The sequence below is a fragment of the Pristis pectinata genome, chromosome 30 (genome assembly GCF_009764475.1).
Source record: "Pristis pectinata isolate sPriPec2 chromosome 30, sPriPec2.1.pri, whole genome shotgun sequence".
Taxonomy (NCBI): domain Eukaryota; kingdom Metazoa; phylum Chordata; class Chondrichthyes; order Rhinopristiformes; family Pristidae; genus Pristis; species Pristis pectinata.
In genome coordinates, this window is record NC_067434.1 from 19,446,901 (window position 1) to 19,472,038 (window position 25,138).

The following is a 25,138-nucleotide window of genomic DNA, read 5'->3' on the forward strand; positions in this document are numbered from 1 at the left end:
TCATTAGAGCTGTGTGAATAGGCAAACACAGTAGGCATCATAACATCGTTCATCAGCTTTAAACAAAACTGTGCAAAAACAACTACCAGTCATTACTATTTAATTTGCTATTTGTTTCAAGTACGGGGTGGGAAAGTGTAAAAACAACATCAAGGAAGAAGCAGAAGGCATTTAAATAAAAAAGACTTTTCAACACCCTCTTCCGCTTCCTCCCCAATCCCTCGTTTCCCCCCCCCCCCTTCAACGATCCCCTTGCGCTTACAGTGGTAAATTTCACTGATTAAATCACATAGTGCACATTGTGCTGATGACAAGAAAACAACAGTTAATAAGCAAGCCCTTGTGTGGTGGAGCTCCTTTTAACTGAGCAGTTAATAACATTACATGGCAAAATTATCAAAATCAGACAGGTGTAAGGGGATTTGTGCAGAATTTTCTCTGCCTGTTTCTGAAACTAAACCAGCCTTTAGTGGTGAGCTGGGCTGTTTCAATGGGCAACTCCCTCTAGTGTTCCAGGTTCTTTGTCCCACTTCATGCTCTGTCATTTTGTTTTATGCATCCCCCTGAAGCGTTTAGATGTGTGTGTGTGTTTTTTTTCCCTGTTAGCCAGTTACAATCCATTTGCTGATTCTCATGATAAGAATTTTCTATTTATATATCATTATTCAAAAACATCGTTTTTCATTGTTAAATATACCAGATCTTGGCTATTTGTTCCTGCAAACCTATTAGTTCCCCGACAGGATTTCCAGGTACAGAGGAGTAAAGCGGGGTTGTTGAAGAGAGTAGGAGGCAGTTGGCAGCTGAGTTTTTTTTATGCTCATTGTTGGAAGCACAAGCCCAGTATGATAAATATCACATTTAATTTTATTCCTTCATCCCTTCAGACTACACAGTGGTCACATCTGAGAGTGATGGCAAACCTATATTCATTAGCTGCACAAGAATATGATATTTGGACTGAATGATGGATGACAACTTAAATTTGTGTTCAGGGAATGAAGGTGAACTGTGACAGAGTTATTTATCTTGGGAATGAAGGTTTGGGTCAGGAGAGGCTGGGTGCCTCAAGGCACAAGACATTGACAAATTCATCCTCTAGGCCCCATCTCTGAAGCCTTTTGTTTTAGATCCTGGCTACTCACTAAGTGACCCTCATCCTTCATTCTGCCAGTGGGTGAAAAATGTGAGCCTGTGCGAGTGTTCCCTCTGCCACTAATTCCTGTCATTCACTGGCTTGTCAGGTCCAAACCTAAACTTTCCAGCTTGTGAAAGGGAAGGTTGAAATATTTATTTCCGTGGATAATGGCCTTCCTGATTTAGTAGCATATCATTTTTCCTGTTCCCTTATTGTTGCAGGTCACTAGAAGGGCTAGAAGAATTTGTCTGCCTGGAAGAACTAATCCTGGACAACAATCTTCTCAGAAGTGACCTACAGTTGCCTAGGTTACCACTCCTTCATACTCTGACGATCAACAAGAACCAAATATCCTTTTGCACAGCCGTGTTGTAAATTATGTAGCATCTCATTTGAAGGAAATCATTTGAAATTTTGTTTATGCGCGAGTCTGTTCCCTTCAATGAGGGGCAGACCAGAAGTTACTTTATTTCACGGCACTTTATTTCACCAATCCAAATCATGTTTGGAATTGTTGTGAAAGCATTAAGGATGGTGGGGGTCGGATTGGTGGGGGGTGGGTGGTGGATAAAATCCGATTATAAAGGAAGATGGGGAAGGGTTTGTCTTGGATGGAAGGGGGCCCTCTGCTGGAATAATTATTGAATGTGATAAAATCAGGCCCTTGGAAAATGCTTAACAAGAAGAATAGCAAGCAACGGGTATGATTGGATATAAGTAACGTTCATTGCAATGCGTTTTTAATCAAATTGAGAAAAAAATATCATTTGGAATGGTGATCTAAAAGTACCCATAGGCAGCATCTAATGAATAATTCTAAAACTGAGTAAGTTAACGTTGTTTCACATTAACCCACACTTTTTGTGCATCCTTCTCCAATGAAGTAAACAGTGTTTATTGCATGGTTTTTGTACAAACTCCTATAATATGTGCGCAGAAAGTGTTTATGTGCAAGCTTTTAAATAAAGATCTTAGTGTGATAGTGCAGAAACATTAAAATTTACTGGAGATACAATTCTAACTGTACTAACATATTAACCCAGTTTTTATATTCCTGGGGCAAAAAGGCTGTTATTGTTTGCTACTGTAGACTTATTTTACAATGGGTTGAATATATTCCTGATGGATGTAGTGTGAAGTAGCTGTTTGTTTCCTTGTTGGAAAAGTTTCAGTTTCAACAATTGCTTACCATTTGGCCACACAACATCCATCATTTTGTCAATGTTTTAAATGTTTCACACTGAACCACCTTTGAAAGAAAGTGAACTAAAAAGAGGCAGATTCTTTCAATATATGCCAAAATTCTGACACATGTTAGCTGTGAATTGCCCCTTCAACAATAACTTTGACAAGTCCTGAGTGCAGCGGTAAATTTGATTGTCAGCTTCTGATGTAAATTATTTTTTACCTATGACTGCTTCTGTATAAATGCTTTTTCATTAATGTGATTGAATCCTTAACCATAACCTTTGACACATAACTGAATTAGACAGTCTTTTGGATCATTTAGCTGAAGTGGTCCCTTTGCTTAAGTACCTCAGCCTCCTAGGGAACGAAGCCTGTCCTAATGAACTTGTTAGCTTGGACAACGATGAAAGTGACTATCAAAGATACAGGTTAGTTATACTTGTTCATACGAAATTTGGTGTAGTTACTACCTTTAGATAAATGTCTTCTGCTTAATTGCAGTAGAAATACATAAAAAATGCTGTTCCTTATTGGCTTGATGTTTCTTAACTATCAGGCACATTTATTCATAATGCACTGGTTGGTTATTCATCATTTAAATGATAGGAGTAAGTTAAGGAAGTTGTTCGGCAGCAAGTATGCATGGTTCATTTAGAAATGTCAAAAAGACATATATGACTGACAACCTTTACAGTATGTGATATAATATTTATAGAATGTCATGCAGCCATAGATCAGAAGTACATCTAAAGCATTGCTGTTAGTAATAAACCTCATACTATGGTCTTGCTTGAAATATATAAAGTGTGGGACAGATCTTTTTGCCAAAATTATAGTCTTATTTTGGTATTTGTTTTAATGCAGGAGGTAGAAAAATTAGTTCTAAAAGTTGAATTTTACGTTGAAAGTATGACTACGGGATGAAGCTATTTAATCAAAATATCTGCTTTATGTGTTTCTATATGACCAGATAACAGGGCCTATATCACAAATGGCAGCACCAGTGAAATTTACCCAACCATTTTGAATTTTGTATGATGGTACTGCCCTCTGTATAGTCATCAGTGTGATCACAATCTGCAAAACCAAAAAAAATTGAACAAAATCCCAAAGTAACTATATTTTTCTTTGCTGTAGTACTTGCCCATGGTAAGAAGTCAGTTTTATTTGGCGTACAATTACCAAACCGCCACCCTGTTTTAAACAAATGTCACTGATTATCCCAAAGACCCACTCTTTTAGTCCCAAACAGGATTAAAGTCCCAGAGAGTGTCATGCCTGGATTAGTTTAAGAGTTCATTTTAGCTTGCTTATGATCATTAGGAGACTTGGGTTTTCTCAATCAACAAAAATTAATTGCCCAAAATCTTGGCTGCTTCTAGTTGTAAGTCGCTTAACCAAGCAAAACCAAAAGTCCAGGCTGTTTGAATTTCTGCTGAGTTTGCTCATCGTAAATATGTTAATGGTAGAATATTAAAAATTGGTCTCAGCATTCCCACTGTTTTGTCCAGGGAAGTTGGCCAGGATTCCTTATTTTGAGCACTGTTTGAAATCTGTGCCAACTCCTGTGGTAGTGGTTGCTAGGCAAGACCAGGGGTGGACCATCTGGCTGTGGGTGGATAGCCTGCTGATTTAGTCTTGGCTGCCACTTGAGTAATGGACATTACGGCAAACCCTGAATGATATCTCACACCTGCAGAGATGGAGTGAATGTGGGAGAAAACCAGCAAGGAGTGGAAAATACTCACAGAAAGATAAAAAAAAGTTACACATCACAAGAGGGGAAATAGAACTTGACATCCAAAAGCCTTGGCTCTAGCTGGATTAAGTATTCTGATTGTGAGATAGTGGATGAGGCACATGTGAACTCTATGTTATAGAGTCATAGAGTTATACAGCAGAGAAAACAGGCCCTTTGGCCCAATTTATCCATGCCAACCAAGTTGTCTAACTGAGTTCGTCCCATTTACCAATGTTTGGCCCATATCTCACTAAACCTCTCCTTTCTATGTACCAGTCCAAATGCCTTTGAGAAGTTTTGCTGAACTCCACACCGAGGAGATACATAGAGAATATAAAAGAAAAGAAGATTAAGAGGACAGTTATAAATTGCACCTAAAAACTGGAAAAAGACAAAAACAAACATGAGGTTGAGGACATTTTCTCACCCAGGACTGGTGTGGTGAACTTACAGAGTGCCCGATTCTGAGACCACTTCCGCTCATTAAGAGCATGAGTGATTTGACAGCAGTGTGCAAACTTGCAGCCAATACCACAACAGGCAGCTCGTAAGGGCCAAAGGAGCCTTGAAATAAAAGGCAGATGGAATTCACTTGTTAAATATGAACTGATGTATTTTAGCAAATAAAAAAGCAGTAAATATACGTGAATGAGAGTAGATGAATTCTTGGGTTTTAGTTCCACAGGAAATTACAAAGGTAGAACATAAAACAGTACAGCACAAGAACAGGCCCTTTGGTCCACAATTTCTGTGCCGAACACGTATGCAAATTAAACTAAATCTCTTCTGCCTGCACATGATCCATATCCCTCCATGTGTTTATCTAAAAAGCCTTTTAAATGCTACTGTCATATCTGCTTCTACCACCACCCCTGGCAGCCCACTCCAGGCACCCACCACTCTCTGTGCAATGAAAAACTTGCCCCACAAATCTCCTTTAAATTTTCCCCCTTCACTTTAAATCGTGTCCTCTAGTATTTGACTTTTCTACCCTCGGAAAAAGATTCTGACTGTCTACCCTATCAATGCCACTCAATATTTTATAAACTTCGATCAGGTCTTCCCTCAGCCTATGACACTCCAGAGAGAACAAGTTTGTCCAGCCTCTCATTTATAGCTAATTCCCTCTAATCCAGGCAGCGTTCTGGTAAACCTCTTCTGTATCCTTTACAAAGTTTCCTCATCCTTTCTGTAATGGGGTGACCAGAATTGTACACACAAGTGTGGCCTAACCAAAGTTTTATAGAGCTGCAACATGACTTCCTTAGTCTTATACTCAATGCCCCAACTAATGAAGGCAAACATGCCATACACCTTCTTTACCACCCTATCTACTTGTGTAGCCATTTTTAGGGTCAGACCCCAATTTCCCCCTGTACGCCACTGCTGTTAATGGTCCTGCCATTAACTGTATACTTTCCCCTTACAATTGACCTCCCAAAGTGCAACACCTCACCCTTGTCCAGATTAAACTCCATCTGTCATTTCTCCTCCCATATCTGAAACCAGCACCTGAATGAGTGCAAAACAATGTTAGTAAACATCTTAACTTTTGTATGCTATTTGCACATGCATATTTGCTTTCAAAACTCTGACTACAATTGGACATTCCAGATGATACAACTCTCTTCATACTTTTACCTCTCGTCAGTACCACCATATTTTGTAAATTACTTTCTCAACTGTTTAGTAAAAGGACAACAGTTTTCTCATTGGTGAATCATTTTCTCCAATATTTAAAGCCACTACTGAGTCATGGAAGCAATATGAATCTCACCATATCAGTTCCATACACAGTTTGTAACTGAACACAGACTCTGTTCTGCCACAGCAGAGGCACAGCATATGAAGCCACTTGATATCAGTTAACGGAGACGTTTTTGTTGGCTCTAATTGATTCCCCAAATACATAAAGCAGTTCTGATGGGCTGTGCTTGATGGTGAATGATCTGTTAAATGGTATTATTTCATTTGCACTGGGGGCCTTAATTAAAAGGATTAAGCTGTGCAGTGTATGGGTTGCACAGAACTTGGAATTATGCTGCAACGCACTGCATGAAAAAGTAATAAACCTCCGAAGAGAATGATGTCTTTTAATTGGACAAAGCTTAAGGCACTCGTCAATGCTCATGCTGTAGTTGAACAGCAGTTACCAAAATATACTTAATTTTTGACTTGAGAAGGAGTCCTGTATCATGGTACCTTGATACTTATGCAAAAAGTGGACAGTCCTTATTAGATTTCGTGATGAGCCATATTTAGTTAATGGTATAAGAGTGAATGGAGATTTAACTAATTGATTATAATGTGATCAAATTCTGAGGGGGGGGTTTGGGGGGGGAAGCATGAAAGAGCAACTAAGATTCCAGATTCAGGCACAGCTCGGTGCAATGAAACAGAAACTGCTCACAGTGATCTGAGAACATCTGAAGTGCTTCGTGAAGGTTCGCGGGAAGAGGGTTCCAAGAAAAAGGACATTTCAGAAGTCCCCCATAAGGGAGCATTAGCTAAAGTTGAAGCTCAGGTGAATGAAGTCAGATTATTGACCTGGTTAGAGGTCAGTTGGGTGGCTGGAAACTGAGAGCAAGGATAATGGGCGGCTTGTCCAGTTGGCAAGGGTTCTGTCAGGGCATTGATTCTGCAATGATTCACTGATAAAATTAACTCATGTGATGGGACAGGAAGCAACACGTAGTGAAGAGGCTAGCTTAACACTATTACAGTGCCAGTGACCCGAGTTCAATTCCGGCTGCTGTCTGTAAGGAGTTTGTACATCCTCCCCGTGTCTGCGTGGGTTTCCTCCGGGTGCTCCGGTTTTCTCCTACGTTCCAAAGGCGTACGGGTTAGGAAGTTGTGGGCATGCTATGTTGGCACCAGAAACGTGGCGACACTTGCGGGCTGCCCCCAGAACACTATGCAGAAGATACATTTCACTGTGTGTTTTGATGTACATGTGACTAATGGAGATATCTTATCTTATTATTGATGGCACGAAGGCAGACAGCATGGCATGTGGCATTAATTTAATGTCCTAACTTAAAGTTATTAATAAACTAACTAAATGAGCAAAAGTATCACCAGTGGATTTTACAATTGGAGACGCGAAGTTGCCCCATTGAACCCAAGATAACTTTCTAAGCAGTAAAATGTTAGAAGCAGTGAAGGTCCAAAGAAACATTGGGATCCATGTACCTTGATTATGGGCAGGTGTAGAAATTAATTAAAAAGGTTAATCGAATGCTAACCTTATCAAAAGAATAACTCGAGGGATAGAGGTTGCACTACAGCTGTAAAAAGTCCCGGTTAAGCCACACCTGGAATGCTGTGAGTAGCTTGCTGAGTACATCCAGACACTGCTCCCACCTTCCATCACAGTAAACATGAGCCTCTCCACTTCCCTCACTCTCAAATTCCAAATTCATCCTTGCTCCAGGCATCAATCAGTCATTACCCTGCTCAATGGACAGCAGGTAGGAATTCTTCCGGAGGAGGTATCAAGGGAATAAAGTTGCTGCATGCCCCACTTAAAGCACTAGACCCCAGTCAGAACTAAATGGAACCGTAACAGAATCAAGGAGAGCAAAGTTCTTTAGCTCCACCACATCAATGTGAGAATAGTGGTGGACAACTGGGCAACAAAGAGAAACGTACTATTAACACAGCCATTGTGAAGCCCACTGCATGAATATAAAGGACCAGACCAGATGCTTGAAGGCACGTGAGATTAGAAATTATCCGAGGATTCGGCTACTTGCAAATCCCTGAGTATGTGTCATCAAAGGTACCTGTGTCCAGTTAGTTTATTTCTCTCTGCATTAGTAAGAAGCTGGGTGTATATAACACAGCAAAGACTGAGGGCCTTGATAATATCCTGGCTGTAGTGCTGGTTAAATCCAACTGATCTACTTGCTTCTCAGATTAACTAATTGCAGCATACATGGCTAATTCATCAAGATGTTCTGTGAGCAAAACATAGGCTGAACCTATCCAAGCCAAATGGACCTAATGCAAGCAAATGTAATTTGAGTAGGTGGGCAAAACGGTCAGCATGAAGGCGGTGGGCCGAAGGGCCTGTTTCTGTGCTGTACGACTCTGTGACTCTCTAATTCTAAGACTGATACTGTCCAGATCAGAGCAGTTGGTTTATTGTTGTCTCACTGTTCCCAGTCAGTATCCACCACCAGCCAATTCTTGTGTAGCATATGGAACATGCACTCAAAAATCACTGTACTGCCAATCTCTACCAAGCAAGAATGTTATGGAAGCACTTTCATATGTACATTCCTCTGTGTCTTAGCTTCGACATTCTTTTGTTCTTTTACTGTCAGCAGTTCTATATCATGGAATGTTCCTCCTAATATATTAAAGCATCACCACAAGAATTACAGTTCTTTAAAAAAAAATCTGTATTATCACCTTGAGCCGAGAAGGTGTGACCAATAAATGTTTCCTGGTTCGTGATGCCTCTTTACCAAGAAAGAATTTGTGGAGAGTTTGGCATTTATCTGGACTTTGTTGCATGGTGTGATCTGGCTTGGCCATTTGCACATTGTGTGGCCTTCTTTCCATGCCTAAACACTTTTACTAGCATTAAACAATGTAAGTGTAATTCACAGATCCCTTTCTCAAAGTAAGGTTGGCTCCTCAAGCCCTTTACCCCTGCAGCTAATGACAGAACCCTTAATAGCGTTGATGTACAGAGCGATCTTGGGACCCAGGTCCTTTAACTCCCTGAAAGTGGCTGCACAAGTCGATAGGATGGTAAAAAAGACGTACGGCATGGTTGCCTTTATTAATCAAGGCATTGAGTTCAACGGTCAGGAAGTTATGTGGTGGCTTTATAAAGCTCTGGTTAGGCCACATCTGGAGTATTGTATTCAATTCTGGTCACCCCATTATAAGTAGGATGTGAAGGCTTTGAGAGGATGCAGAAGAGGTTTACCAGGATACTGCCTGGAGTAGAGGGTATGTGCTAAAAGGAGAGGTTGAACAAACTTGCATTGTTTACTCCGGAACGGTGGAGGCTGAGAGGAGACCTGATATAGTTTTATAAAATTATGAGAGGCGTAGATAGACAGCCAATGTATTTTTCCCAGGGTCAAATACAAGAGGGCATCCATTTAATGTTCACTGGAGAAGTTCAATGAAACATTCAATGAAAGTTCAAAGGAGATGTGCGGGGTAAGTTTTTTTTCTACACAGAGACTGGTGGGTGCCTGGAATGCACTGCCGAGGGTGGTGGTGGAGGCTGATACAATCAAGGCATTTAAGAGACTCTTAGATAGGCACATGAATATGCAGAGAATGGAGGGATATGAACCATGTGCAGGCAGAAGGGATTAGGTGTCATTAGCTTAATTAGTTCGGCACAGCATCACGGGCCAAAGGGCCTGTTCCTGTGCTGAACTGTTCTATGTACCTCTTCATCCTCCTCTCCAGCTCCATTTGAAAGGAACTCATAGATTTCTAATCTTCAAAACCGAGGTTCACCACTAACTTTACAGCTATAACCCTTTGAGTGATCACCGTCAAAGCTTAAGGTAACTTGGTAAGGTGACTGAACTTGCGCATGGGCACAGGCAAATGGATTGGCAGGTCATCAGTCCATAAGTAATCTAAGTCTATCCGTACCTGATAGCTACACTTGCAGATTGAAATCTGTCTTCTGCTTCACACAATGGTGTAGAGCACTTGATTGCAATGTGATACGAAATGTTTTAACATAGACTTGCAACTAGAGAGATTCCCAATAGCTCTCGGCTCAAGCTGCGATTTAGAAATGATGCACTGGAATGGGAAAGGAAAAATCATTGTTAATGAAAATCAAAAAAAAACTGCAGATGCTGAAAATATGAAACAAAAACAGAAAGTGCTGAAAAACACCCAGCAGGTCAGGCAGCATCTGCGGGAAGAGAAACAGTCAACCTTCTGACAAAGGGTCGCTTACCTGAAACATTGGCTGTTTCTCTTTCTGCAGCTGCTGCCCGACCTGCTGAATTTTTCCAGCATTTTCTGTTCGGAATAAAAATTATTGTTATTTGCGCTGTACTCACTTGTTCAAGAATTGCAGTGATAAAGAGCAATGAAAAGTTATTGGTTTGGTCAAGAGAACCAATCCTTGTGGTTGTTTAGTCTGCCATGTATTTTTAAAGAAAATCATTCAGCTATGAAGAATTAAACTCAGTATCAAAGGTATTCCCTCTGTTTCTTGTTTAATATATTGTCGATTGTGTATGTGTGAGCGTGGTGGAAGGATTTATTGAAAAGGAATTGTATTGTCTGCACCAGTGAGGCTGTCATAAATTTTCATGATTTTCCATGGTAAGGATTGTCCAATCAGCTAGTGATCTTTATTCCATCTTTGGGTCAGTGGCTTTAGACCACAAGAGGGGCAAATAATGGAAACTGTCACCAGTTTTTTACTTCATGCAAACTTTTTTGGTTTTGACAATTAACAGTCAGAGAACAAGAAAATACGCTGACTAACATAGATGATATCTTGAGGGCCTTTTTGTGGTCATGTCAATGCTTTTTGGATCCTCATGGTTGCCTGATTAATTCTTATGGAGAAAGTCAGGTGAAGAGAAGAATGAATGACTCTTGTAAACAGCTAACGTACCCAGGTAATTCAAATAAATGTGGATCTTAAAACACATGCTTCCCAAACTTGACTCCAGGATCTATCTGCAAGTTAACCATCTTAGAGCAACGTCAAAATAATATGTTGGCTTTATTTTTTTTTGTTGCTTTCTTTATTTCTTATTCTAATATAACATCAGCAAACAATGGCACACTACCTGTGTGCCAATTATTGGAAGGAAAACCTTGCCATCTGTTTTTCTCTTTTGTGGAAGCTGTCTCCTAGAATGAGTGCCATATAATGTTGTTTTATTAATGACATATTTCAATCGGGTCTGTGTTCAAGCCATAAAACTTCAGTGGCATTTATGAACCCTCAGTTTATTTATCAATGGATCCTTGTGGTGGTCAATACAGGATGCGAAGCTTGGATAGAAGTTCCAGACTTGTGAATCAGCTTTATAGGTAATAGTTTCCTCTGCTACTTATTTTTCTGTGTGACTTCTGATTTTAGTTCTTCAATACATTTGATCTCATATCCATTGTAATATTCTAAAAATAAATACAATGGCTCAAATTATGCAATCAGCATGAAACCAACAGGTTTCCAAGTTTATTCAGCTGAAAGCTGCCCACTGACTTTTTGCAGCCTTTTGTATGGACAGTTATAAAAGACAGAGAGCCAATTCGATGCAGCGAATGCTCAAGCTGAGCAGGAATTGGTGGCAGCGGGGAGAACAATAGTGTCCCCTTAACCAATCAGACTGAAGAATCAGTGGTGAACCACTGGAAATTTGATTGGATGATAGCATAGTTATAATTTTTTGATTCACCATGTACAAAAAAGATTGTATTTGTGATCATATTGATTGACAGGGGCTGAGTGGCCCACACCTGCTCCTATATTCCTATGTCCTCGTGTAACCAATAATTGGAGACTTCCTGCATGCACTGTGAAATCCGCCATATGCATTCTTCTGTGTGTTTGCCATGTAATGCCCATGGCCCTAGGCATGGACTATGCACGGCTGGATGCTACTTGCAGGGATTTTCTTTTCATTGCAGTGGCCTACACCATTGGCAGGAGACTTTTACAGAATTTGGTGCTGGAAACTGACTCAGCTCCTCTTTAGGGTGGTGTAGCAGTTAGCATAACGCTATTACAGTGCCAGCAACCCGGGTTCAATACCAGCTACTGTCTGTAAGGAGTTTGTCCGTTCTCCCCGTGTGTCTGCGTGGGTTTCCTCCGGGTGCTCCGGTTTTCTCCCACATTCCAAAGACGTACAGGTTAGGAAGTTGTGGGCATGCTACGTTGGCGCCAGAAGTGTGGTGACACTTTCGGGCTGCCCCCAGAACACTCTACGCAAAAGATGCATTTCACTGTGTGTTTCGATGTACATGTGACTAATAAAAATCTTATCTAAGCTTCATTGTCAGCTCAGCCTTGCCCTGAGCAACCCTTCCAGTCCCTAACTTTCCCCTCCTCCATGGTTGGGTCTCCTGTGATGCCAACCCCCCCCCCCCCCACCACCACCTCACCACCACCACCTCACCACCACCACCAGTCTCTCTCCACCCCACTGCCAAGAGCTTTGTGGTTTCTGGACTGATTTCCTTCACACTCTTCACATGAGGATGTTGCCACGACTCGAGGGACTGAGTTATGGGAGAGAGGTTGAGCAGGTTGGGACTTTTTCTCATTGGAGCATAGAAGGAAGAGGGGTGTTCTTATAGAGGTGTATAAAATAATGAGGGGCATAGATAGATAAGGTCAGTCTTTTTGTCAGTTGCGGAAACAAGAACTAGAGGGCATAGGTTTAAGGGGAGAGAATTAATTGCCCTGAGGGGCAACTTTTTCACCCAGAGGGTGGTCGGTGTATGGAATGAGCTGCCAGAGGTAGTGGTTGAGGCAGGGATATTAACAACGTTTAAAAGGTACTTTGACAGAGACATGGGTAGGAAAGGTTTTGAGGGATCTGGGCAAATGGGACTAGCTCAGATGTCAGTCTTGGTCAGCATGGACCAGTTGGGCCGAAGGGCTTGTTTCCGTGCTCTATGACTCCATGGCCTGATGTGGCGCAGTAAGCAAAGAGAAGGTCTTATCTTGTGTGACTTGTCTCAGCTGGCACTGACTTTCCAAGTGACTTTCCATTCCACAACTGTTTAATGAACTGTTGCAATCATGGAAGGAGTTCCTGGCCAGAGTCTGACTCAAGGAGTATGTTTGAATATTTAATCATTGTCAATGTTTATAAGAAGCTTTGACCGCTTTATGGTCATCTGTCAAAGTGACATGTTACTGTTTCCGGTAAAATACTGGAACATGGACAAATAGAAAATAGAAGTAGGAACACCCTGATCATCCAGATTCAGTAACTTGTTCCAGCTTCCTCCCCAGAACCCTTAATCCTTCTAGCCATAAAAAAATCTAATTTGTTCTTGACTGTATTTAATGGCTTCAACTGCTCAAGAATTCCACAGGTTCACCACTCTCTGGGAGAAGAAATTTTTCCTCTTAACTGACTTAGTCATTATCCTTAGACTGTGGCCTGATGATCCTGGACTCTGGGCCACTGGGGACATTCCTCCTGCATCTAAAATGTCCAATCCTGTGACAATTTTGTCAGGTTCGAGGAAACCCTTTCTCTTTCTTCTAAAGTCTAGTGAACGTAAGCCTATTCAACCCAATCTATTTATATGTGTCAGTCTTGCAATCCCAAGAACATTTAGAAAAATTGGAATCTAAGTTATACATTACTTACGCGATGAGGAGGTGTACAGGAGTGAGATAGATCGGCTGATTGGAGCGGTGTCACAACAACAACCTCACACTCAACATCTGCAAGACCAAGGAATTGATTGTGGACTTCAGGAAGGGGAAGTCAGGAGAACACACGCCAGTCCTCATTGAGGGGTCAGCAGTGGAAGGGGTGAGCAGCTTCAAATTCCTGGCATCAACATCTCAGAAGATCTATCCTGGGCCCAACACATTGATGCATTCACAAAGAAAGCACACCAGCGGCTCTACTTCATTAGGAGTTTGAGGAGATTTGGTGTGTCACCAAAGACTCTTGCAAATTTCTACAGATGTACAGTGGAGAGCATTCTGACTAGTTGCATCACCGCCTGGTATGGGGGCTCCAATGTGCAGGATCAAAAGAGGCTGCAGAGGGTTGGGAGACTCAGCCAGCTCCATCACAACCACAACCCTCCCTGCCATCAAGGACATCTTCAAGAGGTGGTGCCTCAAGAAGGCGGCATCCATCATTAAGGACACTCCCACCTGGGACATGCCCTCTTCTCGTTACTACCATCGGGGAGGAGGTACAGAAGCCTGAAGACCCACACTCAACATTTCAGGAACAGCTTCTTCCCCACTGCTGTCAGATTTCTGAACAGTCCGTGAACCCATGAACACTACCTCGTTATTCCTCTTCTGCACTATTTATTTATTTTTGCAAGTTGTAGTAATTTTTATGTCTTACACTGTACTGCTGCCACAAAACAACAAATTTCATGACATTTGTCAGTGATAGTAAACCTGATTCTGTTCTAATTTTAAAGCAACGCAGAAGGAAACTTTCGATTTTCACCCTTATCTTGCAGCAAGCCTTCTGTTTCACTTACTCAGATCGAATATTTTGCTAAGATTGATTAAGGAAGTGAAATAAAAAGTGAGACAGAAATGTGGGATGAAGAGAAAAAAGGAAGAAAACAAATAAAAACAATTTTAAAACATCTTAATGTCAATGTTTTTAAAATATCCAATTACTAAAATACAGGTATTGTAAATATTGCCTGGCAGTGATTAAGATTTAATACTACGTTCAAGATTCAGTTGGCATTGGTTTATTATTGTCGCATGTACTGAGAAACAGTGAAACGCTTTTGTTTTGACTTCAATCCAGAAAAATCATTCCATACATAATATCATTGAGGTAGTAAAAGGAAAACAGAATGCGGAATATAGTGTTGCAGTTACAGAGAAAGTGCAGTACAGGTAGACAAATAAAGTGCAAGGGCCACAATGAGGTGGATTGGGAGATCAAGAGTTCATCTTTTAGTGTATGAGTGGTCCGTTCAACAGTCAATAACAGTGGGATAGAAGCTGTCCTTGGGTCTGGTTCAACTGAACTTGAATAGAGAAGAGCAAGTTGTTTCAGGTGTGTTCCTCCATTTATTATAGATGGGGTTTGGTTATCACTGTAAAGGCCAGCATTTGTTACCCTTCACTAAATTCTCTTGAGCCACTTTCTTGATGTACTGCAATGCATGTAATGAAGGTGCTCTCATGATATTGGTTGGATAGTCCAGGGTTTAGGCCAAGAGATGAAGAAGGAGCAGTGAGGTATTCCCAAGGCCAGGATTATTTGTGACTCCAGGGGGAAGTCAGTGATACTCCTTTATGCCTGCCTTTGTCCTTCAAGGGGTAAAGATCATGCATTTGGGAGTACTGTTTAAAAAAAAACCTTAGAGAACTGCTTTCATGCTTCTTGTAGATAGTACATGCCACAGAATGCCAGTGATGAGAATCCATTCATATGTTTCAATACCAAATCTCTTAGCAAGGTGCCAGTCTATTGAGGTTTGTAGGAAGGGTAGGGCAAATCAAACCAGAATTTGTGGATTTCTCTTGTTAACTGTACATTGGCTCTGTAACATCAGTGAACATTGATAGCCTAACCATTATTTTCCTGCAAAATCCAGGCCATTGGCAATATCATAAAATGATCTAAAATGACAAGGAATGCAAATGAGGTGCTGCAGATATATTTATATCTCCTTGCAGCTGCTTTCACTTGCTGCCTCTTTATTTGACCTCGGGGACATCGATAAATTTTGTGTCAAATGTTTAGGTTGTGCTCAGAGCAAGTTGTTGAAATCTCAACATTCTTTAATTCTTCGCATTTTCATTCGAGTTCGAGATTTGTTCCACCACTCTTCATATACGGTATAACCTTTCCCTTCCCAAGTTCCACATATCTTCTTCCCCTGTGGTCAGCATCTTGCATGGTGCTTTGAGCCCTTTGTGCCTTAGGCCTTGTGTACCTCAGTAACCTTGTGAAAGCCCAACCATTCTCCTCCAGTTCTGGTCATTAATGCATTCATGATCCCTATTTCCTACCTCTGAAAACTGTGACTGGAATTATCTGTCCTCTGCGACTGGAAGTTCTCTCCCTAAACTCAGCTGACTTCCTACTTTCCTCCAACGAAGCCTTCGAACCCATTTCTCTAGCACTTTGCCATGTTTATTCCTTGTATTAGAAGCAGCATGCATCAGCAGGTTGTTCTTTATTACATCTTTATTTAGAAGTGAGTTCAAAATTAGAAATTTTTTAACGTTTAACTTGTACTTTAACCAAAAATATCAGAATATGGGTGGATAGCTTAAGATTGCTGCTGAGAACATGGTTTGCCCAGTACTGTTAAGACTGAAAAAATATTGGGATTCAAATTAGTTCCAAATGCTTAACTCAAATTGATTTACCTTGGAGCCGTAGCAATAAAGATGAAATATATTATTGCCTTCATGGCTGGTACTTATTTTGTATATGATGCTGACATTTTTTTGTTGGAAGGAAAACTAATGGAGCATTTAATTAATTCTATATTTATTTAAAATTAGCCCATCTCCTCTGCCATTGCTCACAGTAAATTGGGAGGATATGCTATTTTTTAAGAATACATATTTTGTCTGATGGAATACGTGGGGTACTATTACATAATTAAGGTTGGGAATTGTTGTCAGCAGGCACTTCCTGAATTTAGTAGCACTTGTTGTTGCTAAGGAAAGTTTGCATTATAGGTTGGCACCTATTTCAAATCTCTTGCTCCTACCCCTGGGGAGAGGTCAGCCAATGAATGCTGGGACAAACATATTTAATAAAAATGTCACATGTCCATTGGTTGGTTCCCAATTAATTTAATTAAGATTTTTTTCCAATTTTATTTATATGAAACTTAAATCAATTAAATGCAAGAATGGTTTACCAAGCATGGCAATGTTTAGTGTGACATTATAGGGGCAAGCTGGGTTCTAACGTAAATTGAATTGCTTTTGCTTTTTTGCCTATGCATATTGATTCTGTTTATCCATGTTTTTTCACAGAATCTTGAAGTCTTAAGGTACAGGACGAGGCCATTTAGCCCATGATCTCCATGTCAAAATTAATAATTATTGGGCACCGAATGATTATTGTGGGTGGAGATGGGTATAAGATAGATTTTGTCTATAATACCATGGCACTAGGTGCAATGAAACTATTAACCCTTTTCTTTTCAAATATCAATCCCTATCTGTCTTCAATATCTTTCAACATTATATACCCCTAGCCTTTTCCTCCTTTGTTTCTCCCAGTGGTGACGGTATGTTTGAAATGTGGACTCACTATTTCTTTATGTGAACAAAGGAGATAATGAATGCTCTCACCAGTTATCACTGGATAGAAGCTGCAGCAATTTTGTCAGATTTTTATCGGAAGGTGAGAGCAGTAATAATGCTCCCTTTACTATCTCATAATTAATCTTTGACGAAAAGTCAAAACTCAGAGCCTGTTGGCTCAACTTATTTCGTTCATGTAATGTTTGGTTTCACTTTCAGCATTTATATCTCAGTACTTCACAATGCAATACACTTACCATGGGAAAGTCAAAGTCGAGTTTATTGTCATAAGCACTAGTATACGTATGCACAGGTGCAACGAAAAACTTACTTGAAGCAGCATCACAGGCACATAGCATGAGAGACACAACGTTCACAAGAAAGACATAATTTAAACATAAATTATACAAGAAAGAACACAATTAGAACAAAAAAAAGTCCATTGTAGTGCAAAGTAGTGACAGTGTTGCCATACTGAGGTAGTGCTTAGGGTTGTGCAGGTTGGCTCAAGAACTGAATGATTGAAGTAGCTGTTCTTGAACCTGCTGGTGTGGGACTTCAGGCTTCTGTATCTCCTGCGAGAAGATGGCACTGTCCGCCTCAGGTGGTGGGGATCTTTGATGGCAGATGTTGTCTTCTTGAGGTCACACCTCATGTCGATACTTCCGATGGTGGAGTCCAGATGAAAGGTCTCAACCCGAAATGTTGACTGTCCAGTTCCCTCTGTACATCAATGCTTCTAAAGGGTCCTACCATTTACTATAGACTTTCTCCTTACATTTGACCTTCCAAAGTGCAGCACCTCACACTTGTCCAGATTAAACTCCCTCTGCCATTTCTCCATCAATATTTCTATCTGATCACTATCCTGTTGTATCCTTTGACAAACTTCCTCACAATCCACAACTCTGCCGATTCTTATGCTGTCTGCAAATTTGCTGATCAGCCCATCTTCATTTTTATCCAAATCATTTAAGTCCCAGCACTGATCCCTGTGCAACATCACCAGTCATAGACCTCCAGTCAGCAAAACGCCCCTCCACCACTACCCTCTGTCTTCTATGGCCAAGCCAATTTTGAATCCAATTTACCAAGTCTCCATGGATACCACGTGCCTTGATCGTCTTCTCCTTTCAAAGTAAGGAAGCCCCTGATATTCAGAGACATTTAAAAATCACAAAATTGTTTTAAGTAATTAGATAGCATTAAAGTCATAATAATAACTTGTCAAAGGCATAAACTAAAATAAAATGTAAAAATAAATAACCGAACTTGGATTTTTCTTCCTCATCTCCAAATTGGGAATTCCCATTCTAATGGATGGTGATATTGATCTTATATGTTGTCTGGCTGGTGCAAGATTACTGATGGACTGACAACTGTTTTCCCTGGACTACACAAGTCCAGGGTATGTTTACCTTCTAGAAGCTGAATGCAGGCAGTTCCCTTTAGAAACCCCAGTCACAGGCCAGCACCATTTGGCCCATTGAATTTAGCATGGGTGGGGAGTATTTCCTCTGGCCTAGACAATAGCAGAAAGAAACTGAAGCTGTTTTAGTTTTGGTGATGTTTATTATTTGGATTGGAAGTAAGAGCACAATAAGTCTTCTCTTCATTGTATTGTCACTTCACTCAGACTAGAAGAATCTTCCATCCTGTCCTTTTGAAACTAAGTCACACAGTGAGTGCTCAAAATACTCAGCGGCATTGAGCTGCCAAGCTTTTCCAACACCTCTACTTCTATTTTGAATTGCTTCCATCTGTGTTATTTTGCCTCAGAATTTGTGATTGAGTAAACTTGATCTTTACATTGTGACGGTGTTCAGTAAAGAAATCCAATTGTTTACGTGTCCACAGGGGTGCCTCTGGGCTGGGATGGAACCAGGTCACCCAAGTCTTTTGATATCAAAGCCAACTGAGTGCCATTCTGAGAGTCTCTCGCTCAAGTTCCAATGCTTGCCTGCTTTGTACTTTCCCCTTTTTGCTTCTCCATCATCCATTGCCACAACAATTTGTATGTGTGCAGCATTTTAATCATCATTAAACATCCCAAGATCCTTTAAAGGAGTGTAACCAGGCAAAACTGAGTGAACCACGGAAGGAGATATTGAACAAATGACCAAAATCTTTGTTGGAAAGGTGGAGTTTTGAGTGTGCATTATTAGGTTTCCAACTCATAGTGTCCGGAGAAGTGAGAGCTGCCAATTATGCACCACTATTAATCAGGGAAGATATCTAATTTATAATCTTTATTAAAACCAACTGTTTTAACCAAGCAGTGTTTTAAGAGACCCTTTTTTTTGGCTTGGGGTTCATTGTCTGTTCATGCTTTTGTGAAGTTGTAAAATGCTGTTCTATTGTTGAGATTTTTTTTTGTTAATTTTCTCAACAGCAGCTGGACAGTGCTGTTGTCACAAAGAGATCGCCCCCACCTCCCCTCCCCTCTTGCACAACCAGTTTCGGTCAGAGCACTGGAAAGGACTGCTGAGTCTTAAAAGAAAATGTACTCATAGGCTTGAATCAGCAGAAATTCTTCAAGATCGTTGTCTCAATGTCTGGCATTCTGCCAACAGCAGACAACTACTTCAATAGTGTTCCTCACATAAGTGCAAAATTAAACTGCAGAGGCATGTGGCAACACAGCCATCCAAACAGAAATGACTGGCTTGACAGAAAGGCCTAATTATCTCTCAAAATAATGTCTTCCCAAACCACCACTCTTCCCTTTTCAGAAACAGGAATTTTATTCACAGCTCATTGTAATACGGTAACTGTTGTTTTAGTTTTTTCTAAAATCTTGACCTACCAACTCAAGATCGTGAACAAGTACAATACGTAATGGAATTTACTTCTGCAAAGTTTACTGACAGTTTGCCTGGTATTAAGCCGTGACATATCCATGACAGCAAATAAAATAGAAAGTGCTGGAAATACTCAGCATCTGTGGAGAGAGAAACAGAGTTAATGCTTTGCGCCATCAGTATGTCTTGAGGAATAGTCATTGACCTGAAATATTAACACTACTTCTCGCTCTACAGATGCCTCCTGATCTGAGAACTTCCAACAGTTTCTCTTTGTATTTCAGATTCTCAGCATCTTCAATATTTTTGAGATTTAGGATATCTTTTATTAGTCACATGTACATTGAAACACACAGTGAAATGCATCTTTTGCATAGAGTGTTCTGGGGGCAGCCCCAAGTGTCGCCACGCTTCCAGTGCCAACATAACATGCCCACAACTTCCTAACCCATACGCCTTTGGAATGTGGGAGGAAACCGGGGCACCCGGAGGAAACCCACGCAGACACGGGGAGAATGTACAAACTCCTTACAGACAGCGGCCGGAATCGAACCCGGGTCGCTGGCGCTGTAATGGCGTTACGCTAACCGCTACACCACCGTGCCTGCCACGGTACCATTCCATGCTTTTGTGTCTGAGTTGTAACTTATTCATCAAGAAGCAGCTAATAGGAAATTAAAACTTTCCATCACTGATTTCTGTGACGATGATCTGTCTCAGCCAGCCTGACTTTGCATTATCTAATAGCTTAGGTGAGTAAACAGCCAGTATTTGCCCGAATAAGACTGCAAATAATATGAGGGATTAAAAGAACTTATGCCCTCAATGAAGTGGTATTCCTTGGGAAATAAAAATATTGAGTAATAAAAGTCACAGAAAGCAGTAGAAGTGTTGAGCTCCAGATAACAGATTTCTCCCTATCCCATTACTTTCTATGAATCCCAACTTTGACTACATTGCAACTTAAGTGGAAGGTTCAGGGAATCCATTGAGTGCATTTACTCTATTTTTTTGTGGGGAAAACCATTTTCTTTGTGTTTCTTTTAAAAAGACATCCATTATATCTAAATGGTAGTTGAAGATCTATGGTTTTGGCATAGTGTGACTGACTGTACCAAACACAAAGGGCCATAATTTGCTGTCAAGATCTTGGTGAGGCTAATGGCAGTCACCAATATTTATATGCAATTGCTACAGCACTTAAGGTGAGATGAGGCACAGAAATCACAAGTTTCTCTCCAAGAAATACCGCCATGCCATTTACTTCAAAGACATAGTCTTGCTGTCTCTCCCAAGTGGAGTTGATTTACTTGCGAGTAATGTATGAACTAATTTCATCACAGAATGTTAAATATTTTATAGAACATAGAAAAACCTACAGCACAATTCAGGCCCTTCAGCCCACAAAGCTGTGCCGAACATGTCCCTACCCCAGAAATTACTAGGCTGAGTATTATATTGTAGTCTCCAGCCCCTTTTTACCATGTGATGTGTTAAGTCCTGCGCAGTAATTTCTGTAACAAGATGAGTCTCATTTTGCAATCTTTTATTTGATGCAGATGTAAATAATGCAAAATTTCAAGTAACGTATATCCCTTTGTGATCCCTCAGTGGTGCAGTGGTAGAGCTGCTGTCTCACGGCCCCAGCGACCTGGGTCCAATCCTGACCTCAGGTGCTGCCCGTGCGGTGTTTGAGCATTCTCCCTGTGTGGCGTGGGATTCCTCCAGGCTCCCCGGCTTCCTCCCACGTCCCAGAGAGTGTTAATTGGCCACTGCAGTTTGTCCTCTGTGTGTGTGTGTGTGAATCAGTGGTGGAATCTGAGGGAGCTGATGGGAATGTGGAGAGAGTACAGTCGGATTAGTGTAAATGGGTGCACAATGGTCAGTGTGGACTCGCTGGGCTGATAGGCTTGTTTCTGAGCTGGACTACTCTTTTCTGACTCCCTCTGATCAGTTTCTCCTATTGCAATATATTCGCTCTAATTCCACTTCCTTCTCAATGCTTGTGCTGTAAAGTCAAAGTCAAGTTTATTGCCACAAGTACATGCATGCACAGGTGCAATGAAAAGCTTCCTTGCAGCAGCATCATGTAATTTCAGAACATGCAACACTGGCTACGGAGACACAATTGTTTTCACTGTGCATTCAGGTCTGAGATGCCCAGTGGTGTACCCACTGGACAGGCTGTCACTGGTGAGCTCTGTGCTCTTCCTGACTCACTGTGTTTCAGTTTAATGTGGTCATCAGCTTCTGCCAGTCCGACGAAAGGCAGATTCAAGATGAGGTTAGCGTAACGCTTCACAGCGCCAGCAACCCAGGTTCAATTACTGCCGCGGTCTGTAAGGATTTTGTACTTTCTCCCCGTGACTGCGTGGGTTTCCTCCGGGTGCTCCGGTTTCCTCCCACATTCCAAAGATGTACGGGTTAGGAAGTTGTGGGCATGCTATGTTGGCACTGGAAGCGTGGCGACACTTGTGGGCTGCCCCCAGAACACTCTACGCAAAAAGATGCATTTTACTGTGTGTTTCGATGTACACGTGATTAACAAAGATATCTTATCCTATCTTCCCTTGCTCTGACTTTTCAACAAGTTTTGGTGACTATCAACAACAAATTCTGGGGGGAAAATTGCAATAAAATTGATCCAAACTTTCATGGACTTGGTCATTTGAATTGCCGATACCTTTCTGTAATAAAATAGATTAGAGGGTATTAGCTACAAGGAGAGGTTGGACAAATTTGGATTGTTTTCTTTGAAATGTCGGAGGCTGAAGGGAGACCTGATAGAAGTTTATAAAATTATGAGTGGCGTAGATAGGGTAGACAGTCAGAATCTTTTTCCCAGGGTAGAAATGTCAAACACTAGCAGAAATGCCTTTAAAGTGAGAGGGGGAAAGTTTAAAGGGGATGAGTGGGGCAAGTTTTTTTTACACAGAGAGTGGTAGGTTTCAGGAATGCACTGCCAGGGTGGTAGTGGAAGCAGATACGATAGTGGTGTTCAAAAAGCCTTTCAAGATAGATTATTAGTCACATGTACATCAAAACACACAGTGAAATGCATCTTTTGCGTAGAGTGTTCTAGGGGCAACCTGCAAGTGTCGCCACATTTCTGGTGCCAACATAGCACGCCCACAACTTCCTAACCTGTACGTCTTTGGAATGTGGGAGGACACCGGAGCACCCGGAGGAAACCCACGCAGACACGGCGAGAACGTACAAACTCCTTACAGACAGTGGCCGGAATTGAACCCGGGTCACTGGCACTGTAAAGCGTTACGCTAACCGCTACACTACCGTGCCTGAATATACACGGAATGGAGAGATGTGGATCATGTGCAGGAAGAGGGCATTAGTTTACTTTGGCAACATGCTCAGCACAGACATTGTGGACCCAAGGGCCCATTCCTGTGCTGGGGAAGGGTCAGGTAGATCTTAGAGCAGGATAAAATGTCGGCACAACATTGTGGGCCGAAGGGCCTGTACTGTGCTGTAATGTTCTTCGTTCTGTGTTTATTTGTTCTGAAGTGACTTTGCCTCCTACCTATGTTGTTAATGCTATTCTTATCAAATTATAGATGTTAGATTTAAGGTAGCCCTCTCACCTCTGGGTCAGAAGGTTGTGGTTCAAGGCCATTTAAAGAGAGATGCACATGATCTAGGCTGACCCTGCAGTGCAGTGCCAAGGGAGCACAACACCTGAGGTCTGATTTTTGGGTGTCATGTTTAACAGAAGCTCCAATATCCCACCTCAGGGTCATTGTAATAATCCCATGGTGTAATTTGGAGAGTTTGCTATTTTTTTCATTGTTCCTCTAATATTTGTTCCCCAATGAAACCTGTTATCTAGTCACTTTTTTCAGTACTTTGGGCTCTTGCTGTGTATAGGTTAGTCACTGTGTTTCTGCATTATCACGCTTTAAAAGCTCTTGATTGGCAATGAATTCCTTTGGTACGTCCTGATGTTGGAAAAGACAATATTTCAATGCAGGTTCCTTCTTATTGCCTTAAGGTGGCTTAAAATCAAAGGTTTCTTTACAAGTTACATTTTGTACCTTTTTTGTGTTTTTTTATAGTGGACTCAATTTCCACTGTTTTCTTTTCAATGTATTGTTTTTCTTCGTCCTCTGGGTCTCCCCTTTGGACTGCTACTGGTGAATGGCAAGATTACTTTTAACCAAGATCTCTCTAATGCTTCCCTTTCCAGGTATTTCATTCTTCATAAATTACCAAACCTGAAGTTCCTGGATGCAAGAAAGGTTACAAAAAAGGAACAAGAAGAGGCAAGCACTCGGGGTGCCTTCATGAAAGTGCTGAAACCCAAAGATTTGGTAAAGTATCAGCCAAGAGATTAGACAATGCAAAACAGTTAAGAAAGAAAATTGCTATTTTTATAGCTATGAATGTTATTTACACTTTTGTTAATCTGAGAATGCCCATATACAAGTGATATATACATTAGTTTTTTAATCAAGTAGTATATACAAGCCGTTTCTGGGTAACAAATCGGTTCCAGTTCTATGGACATCCGTAAGTTGATTTTGGCCGTAAGTCGGAAAATACACAAAAATCATTCGATATGGTAACCATAACTCCACAGTATTGCAATGAACGGCATCGAAAACACGTAAGACTGGTTAAAAAAAAAAGAACAATTACTAGAAGTAGAGAGAGAGATGAAATTAGATCTGCTGTTTATAAGAACAGATGGAGGACTTTTGAATTTAGTAATATTATGTGAGTTCGTTCGTACGCAAGAGTGTTCGTAAGCTGAGCGTCCGTAACCTGGGGATAGCGTGTATGTGCATGTATTTATTGTCCATTTAACTGAATTGTCCTTTTGTTGAATTAGGCCTAGCTTTAAGGAAACGGGTTAACACCTTCAACTCTTTAGTCCACCTTTTCAGCTTGATGCCTCCTGTTTATTATTAGACCTTTTTATGTGTTGACAATTTATGCTTCATGATGACCGATTTCAAACAAAAAAAAATCTCCTGTGAAGTTGAAAACTTTAATCACACAAGGGAGTTTTTAATGACCAGATTTTGACCTCATTTCATTTGCCTAAGCACAGATCAAAGTGGACGAGGCCTGTCTGATTCCAGTAGTGTTACAGGGCGTGACAGCACTTCACATCAAAACGACAGCTCAAATACAGGACCATCAAATTGCTCAATTATATTCTGGGCCTGTAATTATTCCTCTCCAGTTTTGCAAAGCCTGCATTTGTCATTCCATTGACATAATTTACCTTATGATCACCTCACTAATATTTTGGTTGCAACCACGGTTGAAGAGATAAGGAGGCAGCA

At 40.9% G+C, this 25,138-nt stretch overlaps 1 protein-coding gene across 1 annotated transcript in view; it reads left to right on the plus strand.

Moving 5' to 3' along the window:
• The window catches only part of LOC127584780 (leucine-rich melanocyte differentiation-associated protein-like), a 755,871-nt gene that overhangs the window by 457,853 nt on the left and 272,880 nt on the right, over window positions 1–25,138 (plus strand). Inside the window, exons 3-5 of the mRNA XM_052041759.1 lie at window positions 1,360–1,486; window positions 2,615–2,754; window positions 24,034–24,157. Of these exons, the coding sequence (XP_051897719.1) occupies window positions 1,360–1,486; window positions 2,615–2,754; window positions 24,034–24,157 (391 nt within the window). The remainder of the gene's footprint in view (window positions 1–1,359; window positions 1,487–2,614; window positions 2,755–24,033; window positions 24,158–25,138) is intronic.